At 50.7% G+C, this 23,068-nt stretch overlaps 1 protein-coding gene and 1 pseudogene across 1 annotated transcript in view; one reads left to right on the forward strand and one right to left on the reverse strand.

Annotated features, from left to right (window-relative positions):
* Window positions 1-312: 312 nt before the first annotated feature.
* LOC112931656 (large ribosomal subunit protein uL11-like) lies at window positions 313-799 on the reverse strand (annotated as a pseudogene).
* Window positions 800-3,129: 2,330 nt separating this feature from the next.
* SLC9A1 (solute carrier family 9 member A1) overlaps window positions 3,130-23,068 on the forward strand; it is a 48,520-nt gene continuing 28,581 nt past the window's right edge. Inside the window, exon 1 of the mRNA XM_026014345.2 lies at window positions 3,130-4,278. Coding sequence (XP_025870130.1) covers window positions 3,924-4,278 — 355 coding nt within the window. The 5' untranslated portion in view covers window positions 3,130-3,923. The remainder of the gene's footprint in view (window positions 4,279-23,068) is intronic.

Raw genomic sequence — 23,068 nt, forward strand, 5'->3', positions numbered from 1 at the left:
ACACACAGAGAGAGAGGCAGAGACACAGGCAGAGGGAGAAGCAGGCTCCATGCAGGGAGCCCGACGTGGGACTCGATCTCGGGTCTCCAGGATCAAGTCCTGGGCGGAAGGCAGGTGCTAAACCGCTGAGCCACCCAGGCTGCCCTGTCTCTCTTTTAAAAAATATGTCATTTAACTTACTATTTTTAAAAGTTATCTCTACACCCAAACTGGGGCTCAAACTCATGACCCTGAGATTAAGTGTTGCATGTCCTACTAAGCCAGCCAGGCACCCCAAATGATCCTTTATTGGAATATTTTCCTTTGTAGTTCTTAACTAGCTGAGCATTCCATTGTACCACTATTAATGTCATCTATGATGTCATGAAGGTGGTGGCCATCAACATTGCAACCCACAGATTGGGCCATCCCAGGATCTCTTTAATGGTTCCAGAGAGTTCTCTGGCTAAAGATCTGTGCTGCATCTGTTAGGTAATGTCAACAATCTCATCAAAAGTGATATTTCCACTGTGCTTAATGTTTTTCTTCTGTCTCTTGACAGTTCTTTGAGGGCTCTAATAATTAGGGCCAAGGCTGAAGATATCTCTTCAATCTGGGACTATCTATTCTGAATGGTCAATTTCACTGTAATCCTCAGACTCTTCTAATCACTGCTTGCCTTGGTAATGTCATCACCAACATTTTCTGGAGATAGACCCAGAGGGTGAATTGGGCCCAGGGCAGACATGACATTGATCTCCCTAACGGTGCACCACAGACACATGACTTTGATCTTGTTGGGGTCAAACTTAGGTGGCATGGTGGAGGTGGCTGGTGTCAGATGAACCTGGATTCCAGACCACCAAAGACAGTTGCACCTTCATCTCCTCTGAACTGAAAGCCAAACAAGCCATAAGGTATTTTTTTAAGTTAAGATTTATTTATTTATTTGAGAGAGAGTGAGCATGTGCATAAGCAGGAGGAGGGGCAGAGGGAGAGAAGCAGGCTCCCTGCTGAGCTTGGAGCCTAACATGGGGCTCAATCTCATAACCTGAGATCATGACCTAAGTAAAATCAAGAGTCAGATGCTTAACCGACTGAGCCACCCAGGCACCCCTGGCTAAAAAAATAAAGTATTTTTAAATAAAGGTATGCACCGGGGTACCTGACTGGCTTAGTCAGTAGAGCACGTGACTGTTGGTCTCAGGGTTGTGGGTTCAAGACCTACTTTGGGTATATGAAGAAACTAAGTGACAAAACAAAATGTAAAATGTGACTTGGTCATGACATACAGCTAGTAAGTGGCCCAGCATATTCTTTCCACACATTATTTGCTACATATATTGATGTCATAGCTATAGCAATTCCATAAAATTCCCATTACTTTTGTTGAAAAGATTCAGTGAGGGGACAGGGAAGCAGACATGGCTGGGGGTGCAGGGGGAGGAGATGCCACCCAAGGTCCAAGCATCTAAGATTGCACTAGATCTGCAGGGGGAAAGATCTGCACAAACATGTCTTCTCTGAGTTGAGAAAGATGGGGCTGGAATGGTTAAAAAATGAGGACTTGCTAAAACAGGGTTAGAAATATCACAGTATATTTAACTGTTTTTAATAAGATCACACTTTTACCCTGAATAATATAATAGTGATATAATTTATCTGAAATTATTAAATTCATAGCACACTCTAGGTGGTATAGTCTCATGATGGAACCAATTTTCAGATATCCCTTCCTTCTAGTCTATCAATGTGTCTATGTGACTGAATGTATAACTTCATGCAGTCCTAACACCAAAAGTCTACATTTGAGGCCCTCAGTACATGTAAATAAAGATAATGATATATATATGTGTGGTGTTTGCTGGGTACTGCTCTAAGCTTTCCAATGATTCCTGTCTACAGCTATGACCTCTTAAATTTTACCAATTCCAATGAACACGTTCAAATCTCAGTTCCACCACTGCTGTGGATTGAATTGTACCCTCCCAAAAGATGTTGAAGTTCTAATTTCCAGGACCTGTGAGCATGGCCTTATTTGGAAATAGATGATTAAAGATGATCAAGTTAAGATAATATCATTAAGGTGGGCCCCCATCCATCTGACTGGTAATCCTGTAAAAAGGGGAAATTTGGACTGAGAGAGAGACCCAAGGAGATGACCACATGAAGAGTGGTTATGTTGGCATAATCGTCCAACCTCAAAGATTGTCAGCCGACCACTGGAAGCTAGGAGAGGCAAAAAATAGATTCGGCCTCAGAGCTCTCAAAAGGACCCAACTCTGCTGACCCCTTCAATTAAGACCTCTAGTCTGCAGAGTATAAGACAAAAATTTCTGTTCTTTTGTTTTTTTAAAGACTTATTTATTCATTCATTCATTCATGAGAGACAGAGAGAGGTAGAGACATAGGCAGAGACAGAAGCCGGCTCCGTGCAGGGAGCCAGATGTGGGACTCGATCCCAAGACTCCAGGATCATGCCCTGGGGAGGCGCTCAACTGCTGAGCCAACCAGGTGTCCCCAAAATTTCTATTCTTTAAACCACCCAGTTTGTGGTACTTTGTTACAGCAGCTCTAGCAAACTAATATAACTATATACTAGCTAAGGAATTCTCTTGTTTTCTCACCTGCAAAACTGGAATGGTTCTATAGGCTAGGATCTATTCTAAACAGTTTGTGTAGATTATCTCATCTAGTCATCATAGCATCCCTCCAAAATAGGTAGTTTTACCATATGCACTTGACAGATAAGAAAGCTAGGGAACAGAGAAGTTAAGTAACTTGCTCAAGGTCATATAGTAACCAAACACATAAGATAAAATACATCCTTTCCAAGATAGCTGGGAACTCACGATCCCGCAGGTGTCTACGTGAAAGTGCTTTGTAAATAGTACAGCATTCTATCCTTGTTAGTTAGAATCTCTGGGGATTCAATTCCCCCCCCCCCACCTTTTTTTTTTTTTTTTTTTTTTTGCCTCTTCTGCTCTTCCTCTTGCTACGCGTACTTCCCTCCCTTGGCGGCAGTGGTCGCTGCGGTGCGCGGGCGCTGACAGGTCCCTCTAGCCCGCGGCGCTGGCTGCTCGTTGGTGCGTATAAATACCAGCACCGGGCTCAGCGAAGCATCAGTCCGCCGCTGCCGGGGCTGGGGCTGGGGCCGGGGCTGGGGCTGTCACTGGAGCTGGACGCGGCGGAACTGAAGCTGGGCCGGGGCGGAGCGCCGCGCCGCGCCAGGGCCGCAAGGAGGGGCGTGTTGCTGCCGGCCCACCGCGAGCCGCCCCCAGCCCGCCCCGAGGCGCCCTCCCGCCAGGCCGCCTGCCTCCGCCTTCCGCCTCCCTCCATTTCCCCGGAATTTCAGCCCAGCGCGCCTGCCTGCACCCCGGCCCTTCTCTGGGTGGGGAAGCTCCCGGCAGCAGCTTTCCGGCTTCACTCCTTCCTCGCAGGCTGGGCTCCCAGCCCCCTCTCTCCTTTCCTGGACTGGCTCCCACTCCCGCCCTCCGGCCCCCCCACCTTCGGTCCCCTTCCTTTACTCAGGCTCCCTGCCCCTTCCCTTAGCTGAGTCCTAGCTCCTCAGTCACTTTGCTCAGCCAAGAATTCCATCTTTCCCTCTTTTCCTTCCCTGGGGTCCATCCTATCCTGTCTCTTCCTCTGTCCCTAGGGTGCAGTCTCTTTCCCCCCACCTCCTTTCCCGGGCCTGGACCTTTTTGGTCTCCTGTGGTCCTTTCTGGGTCCTTGTCCTCTTTGTCCACTTTGGAGTTCTCCATTGCAAACCCAGCCTCCCTCCACCCCGCAGAGATCTGCTTCCACACAAATACCTCTCTGAAACATGAACTTTTTCTAGAGATTGCTCCCAGTCCGTCTTCCACCTGCTGACCCCTTGCCACCTATGTCCCGGGTCTTACTCTCACTTTGCTAACGGTCAAGGCCTGCTGAGCCAAGGGATCAGCATGCTGCTTCTGTGGTCTGGCATCTGCGGCCGCGCTCCTCCGCGAATCTTCCCTTCGTTGCTGGTGGCCGTAGCCTTGGTGGGGCTGCTACCTGTTCTCAGGAGCCATGGCCTGCAGCCCAGCCCTACTGCCAACACCATCCGAGGCTCAGAGCCACCACGGGAACGCTCGATTGGGGATGTCACCACTGCCCCACCGGAGCTGGCCCCCGAGAGCCGTCCTGTTAACCATTCTGTCACTGAGCACAGCATGAAGACTCGAAAGGCCTTCCCAGTCCTGGGCATCGACTACACACATGTGCGCACACCCTTTGAGATCTCGCTTTGGATCCTGCTGGCCTGCCTCATGAAGATAGGTAAGTCCAGTTTGCTCCGACACCTGTGCTGCTACCAAACTGGTGGGCTTCTTGCCCCACCCTTACCGCTTGAGACTGCCCAGGAGTGAGGGTCTGGGCCACTCCAGTAATGTAGGCAGCCTCCATCCTGCCATCTTAGTCCTTCTCAAACTTGAGCTCTGTGGTCCCAGTGCTCCCAAGATTGGAGCCAGCTCTGTGCGTGAGAGAAAGCAGGATTAGAACTTGGGATGCTTCTTATATTAGGTACTTTCAGCAAGGGTTCCAGGCCCTGCAGGTCTCTGGCTGGGCCAGACCCTGAGGGGAGCCAGGTACCCAGCTGTGTGTGAGATAGGAGTGTCTTCCAGCAAGTGGCACAGTCTGCTCTGTCAACAGCAGCCAGGGCAATTACATGCTTCATGGGAGGGCATTCCAGGATGAAGTTTATATCTACTTGGTCTGTCTGAGGAGTTTAAGTATAGCAGGGGACCTGTGTGCTGGAGACCTAGAAGTGTGGAGGAACTATGAGGGATCCTCATAGTGTCACCTTCCTTTATTCCCAGAATGTTATCTGTCAGCTTTGCCTGCCCAGGCTGGTTGGGAGCCCCTGAGTCAGTTTCCGGCCCAGGAATGCTATCCTTTATACAGCTTATGGGACTGGGGCCCTGGAAGTTTTTAAAGTCTGTTTTAGAGGCAAAGGGGGGAGTGGAGGAAGTTGAAGCTTGGTCTGCCCCCCCTCCCTCACCTCCACATTGGCACCCGGCTGTGTCTCAAGGTGCTACATGGGCTGGCCAGTCACTCAACCAAGTGGGGAGAGGGACAGGTGGGTGGGCTCAGGATGTTCTGGTCTGAAGAGACTTTGAAGTGTTCTTTTTGGGAGAAGGAACCAAAAAAGTAGTTCCCTCCCCTCCCTGGTCTCCCTCACTGCTAGGCCTGAATACTCTGTTCTGCTGGGTGATTGATGGAGTTCAGTGGAGCGTGCATAGCCCAGAAGTCCCTGGAAGTGTGTCCAAGGGGGCTTTGAAAGCTGCTTTTGCTTTTTTAGCCTCAGCTATCTGCGGAAGGCATGAAGATCTGGGATTCTGCTGGTTTGGGTTTGGAGAGTTTGTGACTCTTGATAGGAAGCCTCGCAGCTTTTCCAAGGACATGCTAGAGCCGAGAGGAGATGCCAGGCTGGTGTGAGGCAGGTTCTGGGACGTGCTGCAGGAGGACACTCTGTTTTGACAGATCCGGTTGCTGGTGTGGAGCTCTGGTGCTGTGGCAATAGCAGGGCCAGTGTATGGAGCTGGTGGCCCAGCTCCATGCACCTATACCCCGGTGGCAGCCAGCTTCCTGGTAAAAATCAAGGACTGGGCAAGGGGAGCCATGTGTACCGATTCCGACAACAACATGACCTTGAACAAGCTGGGGCCTTTTCCTACAGGTCTTGCCCAGCTGTGAAACTGGCAAGAATCTCTAAATTTGACCATATCAATTGAGTCATGAAACCTGTGTCTTAATTTTTTATAGGAAACTAGTGACCATGACGTGTCATTTGCCTGTATGAGACCATAATCACTGTCTATAAATTACCCTTCTCTCTGCAACTCCCTCATCTTCCAGTGATACCTGGCATTGTGTTAGGGCACTGAGCGCTGGGGGCTACACTACAAGTCTCAGTGCCTTCTCTTGGGACAACAGCAAGACCACAGAGATCCTACTCTGGGCAGTAAGGAGTTTGTCCCTGAAGGCCTGGTATCTATTTCTAATGGGGTCAGGCTTGGCCTGCTTTGTTCCCACCAGTACCTGTGCCAAGAGACCCTGAGGAGCTGGAGAACAGAGATGATGCCATGGCAAGGGCATCAATCTAGAAGTTAGGAAACTTGGCTTCTCATCCCACCTTTCTCTGTGACCTTGGGCCTGTCACACCTCCCCACCTGTCAGTTGATCCTTGGCCACTTCCAGGTCTGTCATTTCTGCCATTCCACTGACTCGGGTAACCTGGCAAGTCACTCGGCCTTGGGCCTCAATTCTCTTCATTGTAAAATGAGGAGGCTGGATATGATCTCAGGGCATTTGCAGTTCTAAAAGTCTGTGTCTCTGGCTTGGAAGGGCATTCAGAAAACAGAGGAGCCCTAGCATCTGGCTCTTCTGGGAGAGAGAATTAGGACCAAAAGATCTCAAGGGTCCCCTTTCAGGTGGCAAAGGTGGTTGCTCATTTTGTCCCTTTCTCTTTGCAGAGTAGAACTGAGGTTAGATAAAGGCTTCTCCACTCTGCCACTTAGCCTTTCTGAGCCTCCGCTTCCCCAGATAGAAAATGGGGAAAATAATAGTACCTGTAGTGCTGCCAATGTGACAGTGACCCAAGTTAATACATACAAAGCTGCCTTTTTCCTACAGGAAGCGCTCAGTGAGTGACAGCTGCCCCTTTTGGGATTTTCACCACCAAAGGTAGATGGATCCCTACCTCAGCCTCCTATATACATACAGTCTTCTCTGAAGCTGAAGATTCACAAATCTCTCAACCCTAGGCTGTCACACGGTGTCCTTCCTTAAGGTTTTGGGGTGTTGGGTGTGTCCTGATTTTGTTCTTCCTCTCACTTCAGCTGCCTCCAGGGCTGGTCCTGGGCGGGGAGGGGAAACAGCACCAACTGACTTAGGGGCCCAGGGTGGGGGTTGAGGCCACGTTCCCTCTGCACTTACAGATACCCAGGAGCCTAGGAGTTCACTTTGGGGTCTTGCCTACTCTCTCAGCGCCGCAGTGTGGGTAGGAGTCGTGTGCAAGCCCTCATTCTGTCATGGCTGGCAGCTGCTTCCCTTGCAAGGTACCCCTCCTTAAAGAGCAAAAAGCGCTGTATGCAGTTCACCTTCCTGTCCTAATCAGCGAGCAGGGCCTCGGGTTGCCCCCATCAGAGAGAGCTGTGGGAGGGCGGAGTGGGCTACAGTTGAAGTTCTAGAGTAACAAAAGCTTCTGGGTTCTATTCTGACTGGCTCAGTGGGTGACAGGAGGCCCTTCTCTGGGCCTTTTTGCTCTCTCTGACAGAGATTCTTGCCTTTTCCTTGACGGGGAGGGGCTGGTGGTAAGAGGGGAGTTTAGACCATTGGGAGACCTTGTGAACGTGACCCCAAGCCTTAGGTTAGGTCTGCTTCCCGCTTCTCCCCCCCTTGTGATGTGTGGGCTCTGTGTGAATTACACTTTGTCCCCAGTTCACCCGACTCCCAGTCTAGTGATTGTTCCAAGGGAGAGCCTCCCTGTAACCCAGCTCACCACTGGCACCCCCTGAGTTTGTTTGCCCATATCCCTGACCTGGAACTCCTGGCAGAGGCCCGAGAACCCATAAAGCAGGTATTCATCTTGTCTCCTGACCAGAGACAAGAAGCCTTCCTTTGTCTTTTCACATCTTATAGCTTTATAGCTTTTTTGTTTTGTTTTGTTTTGGTCTTTGCAAGGCATATCCTGCCATTTCCTCCTTAAACAAGTCTGTGAGGCGGGGAGGTAGGGTCACTATTGCCCACTTCATATGCATGGATGTCAGCCCCAGCAAATGGTTTCCTGTAAAACTAAGACTAGAACTCACCTCTCCCACTTCACAAAAGGAGAGAGGAACAACTCTAAAGGTCATGTTGAAATTGTCTCAAGAAGCCCAAACAGCACTCTCTAAAAAGAAAGGGGTGACCTTTTTCTCTTTGGGAAAACAGCTGATGGACTGCAGGACAGTGGGAGGGGTGGGAAGGGGAGGGTCAGCTGGGGTCTGGGAGGAAGCCTTCAGGTAGGACATGTGTCTCCAGAAGTGTCAGGGTGCTTGGAGGGCTTCGATTGGTTAAGCTGCTGGACTTCGTTTAGCTGAGCTCCCACAAGACATGCCTTTCCTCCTCTCATTCCCACTGCGCTCCTCTAGCTCTGGGAAAGCAGACATGGTCAGAAAGTCTGGGCTCTGCTCCTGCCCTTCAGGACCAGTGATCATGGCCAGGTGCCTCATTTCGCTGGACCTGACTTGCCTCACTGGTAAGGTGAAGATGCTAAGATAGCCTTCTAAGACCGGTGTAGAGGGCACACTTGGGAATGCCCAGCACTGTGCCTGGCTGCTGAGACAGCTTCTATGGCCTGTTCAGACTCCACCCTTTTGGGCGGTCTTCCCAGCCCACTCCATCCCACAGCAGTTGCTCTGACTTCTCCCCCTGAACCCGTTTCCCTTATTGTTTATCCACAACTTTGGCATGAGGCCTAGCCTGCCCTGTGACATCTCTTCTGTTGGGTGTGTTTGTGTTTTAATCAGAATTACCATTTATTGAGTATCTACAGAGTAGTGTCAGGCACTTTATAAAAGTGGTCTCATTTAATTCCTACTATAATCATACGAAATAAAGGCTATCTCTGTTTTACAGATGAGGAAACAGCTCATAGAGGTTATCTTCCGTGATGTTGAATTGCTGTTTCTTTTCTGTGTGAGTCTTGGCATAGCCTCCCAGAGGAGTGCAACTGTATCTCCTGCCCCTCACAGTCCCATGGGCAGAGGCACATGTGGCCTTCTGTGGAGTCGATGCCCAGCATGCTGCACTCGGACTCCCTCTAGGGGTGGGGTAGATGACAGTGGTGGGAGCCCTCTCTCTGTCCTGAGAAAGCAGTTGGGGTTCTGTGCCCAGCTTTGGGCCTATCCCCTGTCCCCATGAGTTGCATATAGGTACAGCTGAATCCTGCAGGGCTTTCCTGGGCTTTCCCTGGTCCCCTGGTAGTGACCCTGCCTGCCATCTCTTTGGTCTGACTAGGCTTCCTTCTTCCTTGGTTAGGCAGGGGAGTGCCAGTGAAAGGGGGGTTAGCCAGCAGGGGGTGGCTAACCTTGTGATTGTGACCTTCTGCCTCTGGGAAGAAAGGGTGTGGGGCTGCTTTTGGTTACCCTCAGGGCCCAGCAGGATCCCCTGAGAGGCAGCCTCTGTGTTGGGAGCAGGTGGCACAAATTTCTTTAGCCCTATAGGCAGGTAGAATTTGGTAGTAATTCTCATTACTATTGTAACTTGTTTCCAAAGCACTTGCATATGTAGTATTTAATCCTGATTGTCTCAGTGGGTTAGCAGGTGGTATTGATGTGCCCATTATACAGCTAAGGGACCTGAGGCCACTTAGCAAGTAAGTGCCAAGGACACAATCTCTGGACTTGGACTTCTTTTGTTTTAATCTCTGGGCTTCTAACCCAAGACTCCATCCTTTCCTGCCTGGCTGACATGCTGGGTCATTATAAAGAGAACGGAGACTAGAGATCCAAAGGGGTTTTTGATGAGAGTAAGTGACAAGGCACATCCATGTTGGTAACCTCAGTGGTTGTCAGAAAGGACACCAGTTCCCCTAGTAGGAGGGGAGAACTGAAGGAGTAAGGCATCTGGGGTCATCTGGAGCCCAGGCCAGATCAACTCCTAGTTCCTATGTAGAGTATGAGGGCTGAACTCAGCCTTGGGACCTGTCATTCTCAGAGCCCTGGTCAATGGAACAGCAAACCTTTGAAATAGAGGGCTTTTTCTTAAAGTGTTGTAGGGCCTCCGGGAGGAGATAGGACAAGCAGAGAAGTGAATTACAACCAAAAAACTGCTGAATGGGCAGGAACAAGGGAGTCAAGAAACCTGAGATCTGGTCTTAGTTCTTTGCTGGGCTGTGTGACCTTAGGCAAGGTATACAACCTCTCTAAGCTCCTGTTAAGGAATATTTTGTAATAATTTTGTCGTATATTTCTTAATTACATTAGTGGCTGCCTATTAAGCTCCTATTTCAGAAACTATGCCAGGTACTTGCGCAGCTAGAAAATATTGGAGTTCGTGCCCAGATCTTTCTGACTCCAGAGCCCGTGTTCTTCATTATGCCCCAACTCCCTTTCATTTCGGAAGTCTGATTTTTCCCATAATCATTTTGAAAAGGAAGAGTTTTAAGGTGTTACTATTTCAAGTCTTGCCTGCTCTCTGTGGATCGTTTCTTGGGTTTAGGGAAAAACCTGTGACACCCCTAGCCCCCACCTCTCCATGTCCCACCATGAATTAAATAGCCCTTCTCTGAGGTTTGGCATTCAGAAACACAGGAGAGGCAGGGAATGGGAGTGGAGGGGCCCTCAGACTCCCTTTGGGAATGCCAGCCTGGCCTGAGCTGGCTGGCCTGCCTCCTTCCATCATCCCCTCACCTGCCCCCTTTCCCTCCGTGGTGAGGAGAGAAGGCTCACTCAGCAAACCCAGGACCTGGGTTATTCCTGAGTCATCCATCGCCTGTGTGGGCCTCATTTTGCAGCACTCACACCCCCTGCAAACGTCTGAGTCAGACATGTCTCCCCAAGGTTGTCTGCACACACCGCCCTGGGCCAAACCATCTCTTTAGATGCCGATAAACATCAACTGATACTTTTAGGCAGCCTGTGATTATATGTGGGTATTTTTAATCTTATGGGCTAATTCAGTTTTAACTGAAGTAAGTTTTGAGTTGGGTCTGATCAGTGGGCTCTCCCCCTTCCTTGGGATCATGCTGACTTCATTTTCTTACCCCTAAAGCTCATCTAACATGTGGGACCAATTTCAGGGTCTTCTTCGGCCAGACCTGACCCCTGAGTTCTAATACTGACTTGCTGAGAGTTTGGAGTTCCCCAAATCACCTCCACAAGTACTTTTCTGAAAAGATATATTCGTAAGCGGCTTGCAGTGAGGTTCAGGATGAGAAGTCCTGTTCCTCCCCAGTGCCCCCTTCCCAGTCCCCTGTGGGGACACTTACCCCTAAGCCCAGTCTCACCCTTCCACAGAACTCAGCCTGTTGGAGACCAGGCTCTGAAGGCAGAGGGGTGACATCACAGCTGTGTTTCAGGCAGAGCCCACGAGCTCACCAAAATAATAAATAGCTAACACTTGCATAGCACTTGCCGTGTGCCAGGCAAAGCTCACAAAGGCTATGTCTTTGTCCTGGTCAGCCTGAGAGCAGCTGATTAATTTGTCTCTTCAAGCTGAGATTGGAGAGTCAGGTTGGCGAAGTCAGCCACCAGGCATTTAGCATTGTGGGCCATCAGGCAACCAAGAAAAGTGAAACCCCAGGCCCTGCTCATTAGGAGCCTCCAGTGTGCTTAGGAGAAAATGGTTTGTGCTGAGGGGATGGCACAAACATCCTGGCAGGCAAAGTTCAGGGAATAAACAGTCCCTGAGGGCAGGGGTGAGTAGTGGAGGCCTCTCAGGGGAAGTGGAATTTGAGCTAGTCTTGAAGGATGGAGAGGAATAAGATAGCCATGCAGGACCCAGAGAGTTATTCTCAGCACACGATCCCCACGGGTGTAAGCCCCCTGAGGACAGGGCCTTTGTTTGCTTTCTTCTCTGTGCCTGGCACAGAGGAAGGACTCCTGTATCTCTGGGGAATGAAGGAGTGCATGACTGACTTCCATGTAGAGATGGGGTCCGTGTGAAGCATGGGTCAGGCAGGAAACCAGTTTGACAGCTCAGAGAAGGAGAGGAAGGGTTGGAGAGGCTCCTCACAAGACCGAATGCCAGGCGGGGAGTTTCACTAAACTCAGAAAGTGACACTTAGAGTGCTTTGAGGCGTCAGCCTGCATGTGAGTGGTGCTGCCAAGGCCACCTCCCTCCCTTGCCACTTCCCTGGGCTTGGCTCTAATGGAGAGTCTTTAAGGGGATCCTCTCTGGGCTGGGTGGGGTCTCTCTGGAAAAGTCTGGTTCTGTTTGGTCTGCCCTCCATTTGTGTAAGTAAAAGCAAGATACCAGAGCTTCCTCAGGGAGCTGCCAAGAGGCCTAATTGAATTGAACTTTTCCTGGGAAGATTCTTCAAGCCATCAACTGCACCGTGACTGTGAATGAATGAGACCAGTGTCCATAAACCATGCAAGAAGGCAATCTCACTAATTTATGGTTGTGCCTAGACAGATTGACTTATAGCTTCTCTTTGTTTTTATGTGTGTTGGGAGTGGGCTGGGGCCAGAATCTCCTTTCTGTGGCAGATTTATTTTTAAAATATGAATAAATAAAACATGTTTGTGGTCAAAACAAAACAAACAAATAAAACTCACAGTCTGGAAGGGTATTAAGATAAAAGTAAAAGGTTCCCTCCTTATTTCTCTGATAACCTGACTGTCTTACTCCCCAGAGTTAACTTTCTTGTGCTTCTTTTCATAAATTCTCTATGCATATATGAGTGTGGGAGTATGAGGATAGATTTAGTTTTCATAAAACCATTTGTATAAAGGAAAAATTGTTCTAGGCTGAGACCTGGATCCTAGTCCTAGCTCTGCCTCTTTCTTGCAGATTGACCTATGGTAAGTCATTTTGCCTCCCTGGGCCTTAGTTTTCCTATCTGTCGATTCCAGTTATTGAAAGAAAGGCCTCTCTGGGAGTTTTCAGTAGGAAAGGCAGTCATCCCAGAGGAGCTCCTGCTCTGGTGAGGCCTGGGCAGACTGAGGCCTTTTGGGAGATGGGCCACTGCTGTCATCAGCCCTGGCTTCAGAGTACGGAATTCCCAAGTATAGGATCATGGTCCTCTCCAACTCCAGCTCAGGGTTATGAGATCAAATGAACAGGTTCGCAGAGAGCCATCTTGGTTGCTGGAGAAGTAAGACAACATACAAGGTTTGGAGAGTGTGTAGCTCAGGCTGGGATGATGGGGCATTGGATTAGAGGAGGAGACATGAGGGAAGGTTTCCTGAAGGAGTGGTCCTGAGGAGTGGGCCAGGTGGAGAAGATGAACATCGTTTGGTAAGACTGGCTTTTGGAAGGGATTCTGGCTTAGGTGGGAGAATGGACTGGATGACCTGCTTTTCTTCTAGGATTTAGGTTTCTAAGATACTTCTTTTTATGTATTTATGTATGTGGGCTCTACACCCACTGTGGGGCTCGAACTCACAAGAGTTGCATGCTCTACTGACTGAGCCATCTAGGTGTTCCTAAGAGTCTTTCTGAGTCCATGGTGGAGTTCAGGGGACTTATGGGCCCCCCAAGATAGTCTGCAGACATTGTATGTATGTGTTTTTTAAAATTTTTTTTTTAATTTTATTTATTTATGATAGTCATACAGAGAGAAAGAGAGAGGCAGAGACACAGGCAGAGGGAGAAGCAGGCTCCATGCGCCGGGAGCCTGATGTGGGATTCGATCCCGGGTCTCCAGGATCGCGCCCTGGGCCCAAGGCAGGCGCCAAACCGCTGCGCCACCCAGGGATCCCCTATGTATGTGTTTTTATCAGAGAGTAGTACTAGCCACAACATTTTCCGAGAGATCTGTGTCGCCCCACAAAGTTGAGGAGCTTTGAACTTTTGTGCTGTGAAAATTTGAAGAACGGTAAAGGACTTTCCTTGGGCAAAGTACTGTACTGAACCCCAGGGCAAGTGGGATTTGCCTGGGAGACTGTAGAACTCATTCTAGGCAAGGGAACTGAACCCAGTCAGAATGAGTAAGCTGTGTCCTGGGAGAAGAGAAAGGAAAGTGACCCTGTAAAGCAGAGAAAAGCTTTTCTGGATTGGGGATCAAAGCAGGTGCAGCAGGCTCCTCCTGCCCTGCCCTACTGTGCTGGCAGGGAAGGTGCTGGGCTCTTTCTACCCCCAGGGTCTGCTAGGTCTCCATGGTGTGTCCAGTTCACACCCTGAAAGGTAATTCAGGCCTCTCCCCATTTTTCCTAAAGTCGGTAGGGCCCAGACACACCTCTGAGTTTCTGTTAGGGGAAGCAGCTACCTTTGAGGCAGCAGAGACAAGGGATTGCCTCTGAAGGGGACAGGCTTTGAGGGCACAGTGCTAGGCAGCCGTGATTGGCCTTTGCTATTTCTGGACTGGGACACTTTATCTCCTGCTCTTACCAATTCTGGGAGTGAAATAGAGAATATTTTTCTACCTGCAGAATGCTAGAAATAGAACCTTATGGTAACCTGTGGCCCAGGGGCCCAGAGGGGAGATGAAAATGTTTTGATCCCATCCTCTCATTTTCCATTTGAGGCCCAGAGCCACACAGGAGTTCAATGGCAGAGGGAGGCTTTTCCTGCTCTCTTAACTAATAACCCAGGGGTCTCTGGACAGTAAGACATGGACCAGTAAGAAGGGCTGTGGTCTTTGGCCTGGATGTTGGTTTCTAAGCATTGGTAACTCTGATGGGTCCTTTAAGCCTAAGAAGGGCAACTTCCTGCTGGAGTATCAATCCAAGAGCTGTTCCTGGCAAGGAAGCCATTTGGCCTTGGCCACACAGCCCCTCCTTGCAGGAAAACCAAGTGCAAGGCTTTGGACTCCATCACAAGCCAGTGTTGAGCCTGGGTGCTGTGCTTTTTATAGCATCTTTGCCATCAAACCAGGCATCAAGATCTTATCTTTTGGGTCCTAGGCCAGGGTCCACAGGAATCTGGATGCTGTACCAGGTAGGCAGGATGCCTGCTTGAGGCAGAGCCAGCTCACCTCACTCAGCACAGCCCAAGACTCATGTTACAAGTTGGTGGAGGAGGGGAACAGGAGTCCACCCCACCCTCCCCTGGCCAGCCTGGCTGGCAGACCAAGCAAAGATGCATGAGAACCATGTCTTTTGAGGAATTCAGGGACTGGTCTGAGAAATGCCATATAGATGCAGGACAGTTAGGCAGTAGAAAGTGGGAGTGATTTGAGGTACAGATGGAATTCTCTGAAGGTTTAGAAGAGGCAGAAAGACCTTACCACCTGGGAGGTTAGGAAGGGGGTTTTGTGGAAGTGATAGTTGAACTAACCCTTGAAGAATAAGTAGGATTTGGATGAGATGCATGAGTGAAATGGGTCTCACTGGGCACAGCCAGAAGCTTCGAGTTGGGGAAGGCCTTGGAATTACAGAGGAGTGTCCCAGACCAATTCCCTTTGGGAACATAGTGGTTAGGAACACAGGCTTTGCCCCACCACGGACTTAGGTTCAGATTTCAGCTCTACCACTTTGTGGCACCGTGACTTTGGGCAAGTCCCTTCCCCTCTTTGAGTCTTAGTTTGATCACGTGCCACGCAATGTGGCACCTGGCAGCAATGTTGGAAGGGTTCAGGGGGAGAGCCCTGGGAAGATGGGTGTCACAGAGTTTGGCACATTCCAAACACATGATAAATGGTGGCACTCAGGAATCCCTCTAGGGTCAGGAGGAAGGGAAATACTTGCTTGTTTCCTCTGACTCTCGAATCTCCCAGCAACTGAATAATCACTCAGCAAGGCTTACTGATGCCTCGCTGTGTGTCCAGTGCTGTGCGAAGTGCAGATGTGAGGTGGCTGTGGATCAGTCATATGTATCCTTTTAGTGAGTACACTCCTAAGGTGGCTAAAGCACATTACAACCTGCATCAGGAAACTTTCTGGGGAGATGCTGTTCTCCTTTTTACAAATGCGGAAACTGAGGTCCCAAGAGGTTAGATGACTTGCCTAGGAGCATATAAGCCTCACTGGCACGGCTGAAGCCAGAGTGAGGGCTTTTCATTCCAAGTTCTCTGCTATTTCTCCTATGTAATAGTCATTTCACCATCCAGCCGTAGTAGCAAGACTTATCACTTGAAACATTTAATGAGCAAAGCACAACTTTGTATGACAACTTGATGCGTAGCTATAAAAGCACTAAATTTTGCAGAACAGATGATGGTTTTTAAAATAGGCCCGGCTATGATGAGGTGCCAGGTGAACTGTGCCAGTATGAAGGACAGAAGGTTCTGCTGCTTTGCAACTCCACCACCCTCGCTGAGCCTCAGTTTCTCCAGTGAAACAGGTAATGTGTGCAAAGTTCCAGGCACATCAGAAACACTCAGAAGTGGAGTGACCACTATGCCTGCAGCATTCAAGGAAGAGGAAACGTGAATGATTGGAAGATGGTTTTAGATGTGAGAGCCAGAGGGCACTGGGTAATGCTGACTGTCACCAGGACTGGGGTAGGCATGCAGATGCAGCCCTGAGCTGAAGGGTCTGAGTTTGGTCTCAGCTGGGAGGGGGAGGCATACATTCAACAAACACTGATTCGTGCCTCAGAAATGCTGTGCTGGAGATGGAAAGATGAATAAACATAATCCCAGCCTCACAGGAGAGACTGACACATAAATAGGCACCCGTGACAGGCTGTGAAATGCTGCAGTGGGGCCCCACAGGGCTGTGGGTGCACAGGAGGAGATGGGTGGGAGGTGGAGCAGAGAAGGCTTGCCAGAGTTTTGAACTGAGCCTTGAAGGTTAAGCAGGTGTTTGCTCACCTGCAGGGTGGAGCTGGAGAAAGGCACAGAGATGTGAATAATACAGAGCCATAGATAATGCAGAGCCATTGACCTTTTCTGGTAAAACCTTTTGGGGTGTCTTTCAGACATTTAACCTCAGCCCCAAACATATTCACCCACCTGCTTGGCTGGGCTGAGAAGCTGAGCCTCCCTGTGGGCTGTGAGCCCTGGTGCTGGATGTCACTGTGTGTAGGGGGGAAGGAGGGAGCTGTTGTTTTCTGGGACCCACCAAGTGCCTGGCCTTGTGCTAAGGGCTCTTCATGGTACATTGTTGTCCGAGTGTCACGGCAACCCTGAAAGGTACAAGTCCTGGTGCGCGTGTCTTTACAGCCACCTCAGGGAGTGAAATGGAATAAAAGCATCCAATGATTGCTGTGCCACATCTCAGCCTAGGAGGACTTCAGGGAGAGGAGAGATGTGGCTTGAATGAGGGGAGATCAGAGACCTTTGTGCAGGTGCCTTTGCAAGACCTCGTGAAGGCGTGGGGGGCGGATGAGGCAAGGGTTGTAGCATCAGCTGAGGCTCTGAGCTGTGGGTGTGAATGAGGCACCCTGGCTGGGTGTGGGGGATAGTCTGGGCTGGGGGTCAGTGAGAAATAAGATTGGGTAGGTGGGCTAGCCTGGATTCCCAGGCATTGGGAACTCCAGCCAGAGGGCTCCTCAGGCAGTTAGAAAGCATGGCTGCACAGATCCAAGACTCGCCCTTCACTCTATTTCCACTTCTGCTCTCCCGTCCAAGCCCTGTGCGAGCGTCTGTAACTGGGTGACTCAAGGGGCCTCCTGAACAGACTCCTGGCTGCACTCCTCTTTGCCTATAATCAGTTCTCCATGGAGCAGCCGGATGAATTGTTCAGAAATGCAAACCAGAACTCAGGATTCCCCTGCTTTAAACCTTCCAAGTGCTTCCTGATGAACCTGGGATAAGAGGAAAATCCAGGAGAGGCGTGGCTATACCTCTCACCCTCACTGCCTGTTGTCCTTCCCGTGCCTCGCTCACACCAGCCTGCCTTAGTTTCTCAGGTGCACCTTCCTCTGTAGGGCCTCTGCCTTTGCTCTCCGCCACTTGGAAGACCGCCCACCGCAGGCCAGCTCCCTGTCCAGGCCCTGCATCGGAGGTCATCTCCTCAGAGAGGCCTCCCTGGCCGTCGAGTCTGGTGTGTAGCACCTCCCTCCTCCCACATCAGACACTATTCTGGGTGCTGAGGACACAGCCAGGAGAAAGACAAGGAGGCTCCTGGTGTCGGGGGGCTCGCATGCCAGTGTGGGGTGTTGGGCGGTGGACACAATGGTGTCAGGCAGTGATAAGTATCCTGAAGAAAATAAATATGAGAGAGATGTGCTCCTTTGGATCCTCAGCGAAGGCCTCTCTAAGGAGGTGGCTTTTGAGCTGAGTAAATGACAAGAAGGAGCTTGCCTTCCAAAGACCAGGGGCCATGGGGAAGGCATGTTTGAGGAACTCGGAGTAGAATGAGAAGGAGGGGGAAGGAAGGAGATGTGGTTTGAGAATGGAGGGGAAGACAGTGTTAAGAGTGGGTTGGGTTGGCCTTAGGTTGGGTTGGCCTTGGGTTGGGGTCTAGGTGCTGTGTGGTGCCATTGAACGCTTTTGATCAGGGTGATGTGGTCTGATGTGGGAAGGGATGTGCAGAGCAGCCCAGGAGCCGGAGATGGAGAGTTAGCTCTGGCTTTGTGCTGGCCTCAGTGAGCTGAGCAAAGCAGGTCCTGGCCCACAACCACTCGGCCCAGGTCTAGGAGAGCAACAGGTACGAAGCTTCCATGCAGGCATCTGTGTCCAGACCAGCAGTGGGACAGAAGCTCCAGGCTGGGAGAGCCCTTCCCAGGGAAGGGTGAACAGGGAGCGGGAGCAGAGCAGGAGGGGCATGAGGGCACATGAGGAAGGGAGGGGCTGAGAGGACGCCGGGCTCTGCTGGACTCCTGCCTCCTCCTCCCCTGCCCCACCCTAGCGCCTGCAGGCAAGCAGTCACCAGACCTGTCCTGTGCGAGCCTTGGTGCAGCCAAGTGCCAGGCTTCTGACATGTCTGTTCCCTGCTGAATCTATGGTTCCACATGACCTGGGGGGCTGCCAGACCTAGAAAGACCAAGCTTAGAATCAGAGAATCAGCTTTTATTATTATGAAGGATGCGAGGGACAGAGTGAGGGATCCAGGCTGGAGAAAGAAAAGATAAGGGGGTTGGGGACCAAGAGGCTTAGACTTGCCAGCTCTTGCAGCAGTGGGGGGCCTGGCAGGCAGACCTGGGGGGGGGGCAGTCCTTGACAGTGCTGTGGAGAGCACCCAGCAGTAAGGCTGGCAAATGCTTGGTGAGCAGTCATAGAGCCTAGCCCAACCCCCTCATCTCACAGAGGAGGAAGCAAAAGGCCAGAGAGGAAATGACTTGCCCACAGGCTGCAGTGGACAGTGACAGAGCCAGGGTTAGTCCAGGTCTCCCAAGCCCCTAGTGCAGAGGCCCTCTGTGATGGTGTAAGGGTGTCTTCATTCCTCCCCACAATTCCCCCTAAAACAGCCCCCTGTTCCCTCTGCAGGTGAGGTGGCTGGCCCTGGGTGTCCCAGGTTCTCTTCAGCTGGACTCCAGTTACCTGCCATGTGTCAGCGCAGCTGTGAGGGCAGGGGCTCCCACCCTGGTGGTACTGACAGTTGTGTGTGGGAGACAGACATGTAAACAGCCCCGATACAGGCTGAAGTGACACCAGGAGGCGGCACGGAGCAGCGTGGGCCCTGGTGGCAGACGGGGCTTGGTTCTGGCACTGCCACTTAAAATGCAGTGGTGACAGAGCCTGAACCTAAATTGGGAAAAATCAGGAAGGCCTCTGGTTCAATGTCGAGGAGTATGGACTCTTTCTTGTAGTGACGGGAAGTGGTGAGGTTTTGGGGTGAGGCATGATGGCAGCTGGCCTGTGTTGAGGATGAAGGTTCTCTTGGCAGGTGGAGAATGGATTAGATGAAGTTTCTCACAGTGTTCTTGGCTCTGGGACTTTTCCGCCTCCTCCCTCCGTAGATAATTATCCTTCCCAAGAAACTGATCAGATGGAAAACTGCGGGAAATGGTTTGGGACAAGGATTGTGTAGGAGTTGGAGGGGGAATGAAAAGGATGTAGCAGGAGGGGAGGATCCATGCCTAGCAGCAGGAGGTGGCTCCCTTGGAAGGAGGAGAGAGGGAGTCTGGGCTAGGAATTTAAAGCAGAGTGGGTGGCTCTGGAGGAGCCAAGTTCCTGAAAGTTCTTCTGCTCCCCTGTTGGGAAGAGGGGGTACGATTGACTGGCAGGGCCAGCTTTTCGGAGGCAATGTAAGGCTTGTGCCCCAGCAGCCTCAGCACCTGGCCAGGTGTCAGAGCCAAGCCCAGGCCCAGCTCTGCTGCTCAGCTGTCCTTCCCCATCTGAAGTTCCGTCACTGTGGGCCAGAGCCCATTATGGCGAGAAGCCGTGTCCAGGGTACCTCTCCTGGCACAGAGCACACCTCCAGTCCTGGCTCCCAGCAGGCCTAAGGCTTTATTATTATTATTTTAAAAAGATTTATTTATTTATTTATGATAGACATAGAGTGAGAGAGGCAGAGACACAGGAGGAGGTAGAAGCAGGCTCCATGCCTGGAGCCTGATGTGGGACTCGATTCCGGGACTCCAGGATCAGGCCCTGGGCCAAAGGCAGGCGCTAAACTGCTGAGCCACCCAGGGGTCCCCAGGCCCAAAGCTTTAGCTGTGGGGCTGGCCTCTGCTCCCCGTGGCATGTAGTGGGTGAAACAGCAGCTCTGAGTGTGCTGAGCTGGGCTCCTCTCACCATGAGCGGGTGACTGAACCACAGCCACCAGTGATTAGCAGTGAGGAGCAAGCAGAGGCGGGGATGCCTGTGCCGGGGCCCAGATGGTGGAGATTCAAGGCATCCTGTAGTACAGCCAGTACAGTACAGTTAGCAGAGCCTGGTGGCTTAAGGTTGTGAGAGTCCAGCAGACCTGGCTTCGAATCCCGGCTGCGCTACTGCCAGCTATGTGACATTAGGCCGAGTACCTGACCTGTGAACATCATTCGTCTGTATGTGATTCTCCCTTGCATGGTTTTTTCAGCTTGTCTCCCCCTCCCTCTATTTAATTGAGGGATAACATGCAGAAACGCATACAGTAGAGTGTGCTAATCTTTTTTTTTTTTTTTAAGATTTTATTGATTTATTCATGAGAAACACAGGAGAGAGGGAGAGACAGAGACATAGGCAGAGGGAGAAGTAGGCTCCATGCAGGGAGCCTAACGTGGGACTCCATCCTGGGTCTCCAGGATCACGCCCTGGGCTGAAGGTGGCGCTGAACTGCTGAGCCACCCGGGCTGCCCAGAGTGTGCTAATCTTAAAGTGAACAGCTCAGTGATGATTTACAAATGTTTGCGACGAAGTTAACAAAACAAGCAAGAGAGAGGATATCTGTGTGTCCCCCTAAAGTCCCCTCCTGCCCTTTGCAGTCCATACCCCCACAGTCCTCTGGGGTAACTGCTGTTCTGACCTATGTCATCATCAGTTTCTTGTACCTGTTCTTGACCTTAATATAACCGGAGTCAGGCAGTGGGTACTGCTTGTATCTGGCTGCTTCTGCACAGCCTACTCAGGAGGTTCCTCTTTGTTGTCACATGCATGAGTGTGTTTCTATTGCTGTGCAGCATCACCTCGTGTGAAGAAGCCACAGTGGTTCACTCTCCTGCCAATGGTCATCTGATTTGATTCCCAATTTTTTTAAGATTGTATTTATTTATTTATTCATGAGAGACACACAGAGAGAGGCAGAGACATAGGCAGAGGGAGAAGCAGGCTCCCTGAGGGGAGTCCAATGCGGTACTTGATCCTAGGACCCTGGGATCATGACCTGAGCCAAAGGCAGATGCTCAACCACTGAGCCACCCAGGCACCCCTGGTTCCCTTTGACAATTGTGAATAATGCTGCTGTGAACATTCTTATGCTCCATAGGGTTTTGGGAAATTAAATGAAATAATCTATTATAGGAAAGTGTTTCATACTGAGTTTGGACTTAGAGCGGGTGCCCAAAACATTTTTTTTCTCCCAGATTGTGGTTGTTGTTCATAAAAAGGAACCAAACATTCAAACACTACCGAAGTGTGTAAAGAAAAAATGCAAATCCTGTCCCTTTCACTTACCTGCCCTTTAGAGCTGATCGCTTTGCAATCACTATTTGCCTGGATTTGACTGTCGTGTGAAGTTTTTTAAAAAATTAAATTAAATTAATTTATTTTTAGGGAGAGGGTGCACATGGTGGGTGGCAGGGCACAGAGGGAGAGAGGAACTTAGTTAAGCAGACTCTGCGCTGAGTGCGGATCTCACCACCCTGAGATCATGACCTGAGCCAAAACCAAGAGTTGAACACTTAACCAACTGCACTACCCCAGAGACCCTGGAGTTCTTTTTAATAAAAATAGTTACATAGTAATCATGCTGTTTATACTCTTTTGCAACTTACTCTTTTTTTATTACGCCTTTTTAAGAGTTCCCTAATCCGCGTTGAAGGAGCAGCTTTAAGAGGAACAGACTGGAATGAGCTCCTGAACCAGTCACCCGGGGCTTTCCACTCTGGCCTGGCAGGGCTGCTTTCAGGCTTCCTCCTGGCTTCTGGAACCTTGGGTGCAAGCCTTGTTCTCTTCTGCCCTGTTTGGGTGTGTTCTTGGGCTTAAATGCCCTGAGCATTGGTTTTCTTCTCTTTAATGCAGGAGAACCCACACCTGCCTCATATGGATGCCACAAGGTCTAAATCTAAACGTGATAACATACAGGAAAGATCAATGTTAGGGTAGGAGATAACATACAGCAAAGTACAAAGTGGAAAGTACGAGGTGGAGAGTGACGCACGTGTGCTGCTTATTATGTAAAATCACGGACTGTCAGAGCTACGGGCCTCTGAGAAGTGAGCCCAGCCTGCCTTCTTGCCTGTGAGGAAACCACGGCCCAGGGAAGGCTGCAGAGCCAGCAAGTGATGGAGCCAGAATCAAATCAAGGGAGACGTTGGCCCCGCATCTTCTAAGCTCCCACCACTCCCCCAGTGGAGGGGGTGCTGACCACACTCTGGTCCAGGAGGGTGGGGAAGCGGGCAGGTGGGGCAGAGGTGTGGGGGGCTTGGGTAGGGAAGAGATGCTGCCCCAGTCAAGGCTACAGCACTTTCTCCGTCCTAACTGTGCCCCCAAGCTTGAACCTCTGTCCATTCCCCGGGCCCCACAGAGCTCCCTGCCTCTCCCTAAGGAGCCAGCCAGCACCCCTGCTCCCTGTCCCCTCCTGCAGGTAACAGCCCAGAGTTGCATAGTCTCTGAGGCATCTTATAGCATAGTGTTCAGATCACCTGAGCCTTTGCCATCCCAGCTTTATAAGAGGATAGAGAGGGCTCCCCCAAGCCTGTGAGCTGACCGGTGTAGACTTGAGGTCAGGAATCCGGAAACAGAACCCTGACCAGCCTGGGCGGGGGCCTGTGCCTCATTTACCCTGCTCCTCCCCAGGAAGAATTGGCATGATAAGATTGGCACAGAACCAGCCCAGGTGGGCTCCACTCCCCCTGTATCTGGCCGCCGCACTGAGTACCAGGCACGCAAAGGCAGAAGTGGTTCCTTGTACTCTGGCTCCCGCCTCTTTTGCAGCCACAGCTCTTTATGAAA

This window comes from Vulpes vulpes, chromosome 2 (assembly GCF_048418805.1).
Source record: "Vulpes vulpes isolate BD-2025 chromosome 2, VulVul3, whole genome shotgun sequence".
Classification (NCBI taxonomy): Eukaryota; Metazoa; Chordata; class Mammalia; order Carnivora; family Canidae; genus Vulpes; species Vulpes vulpes.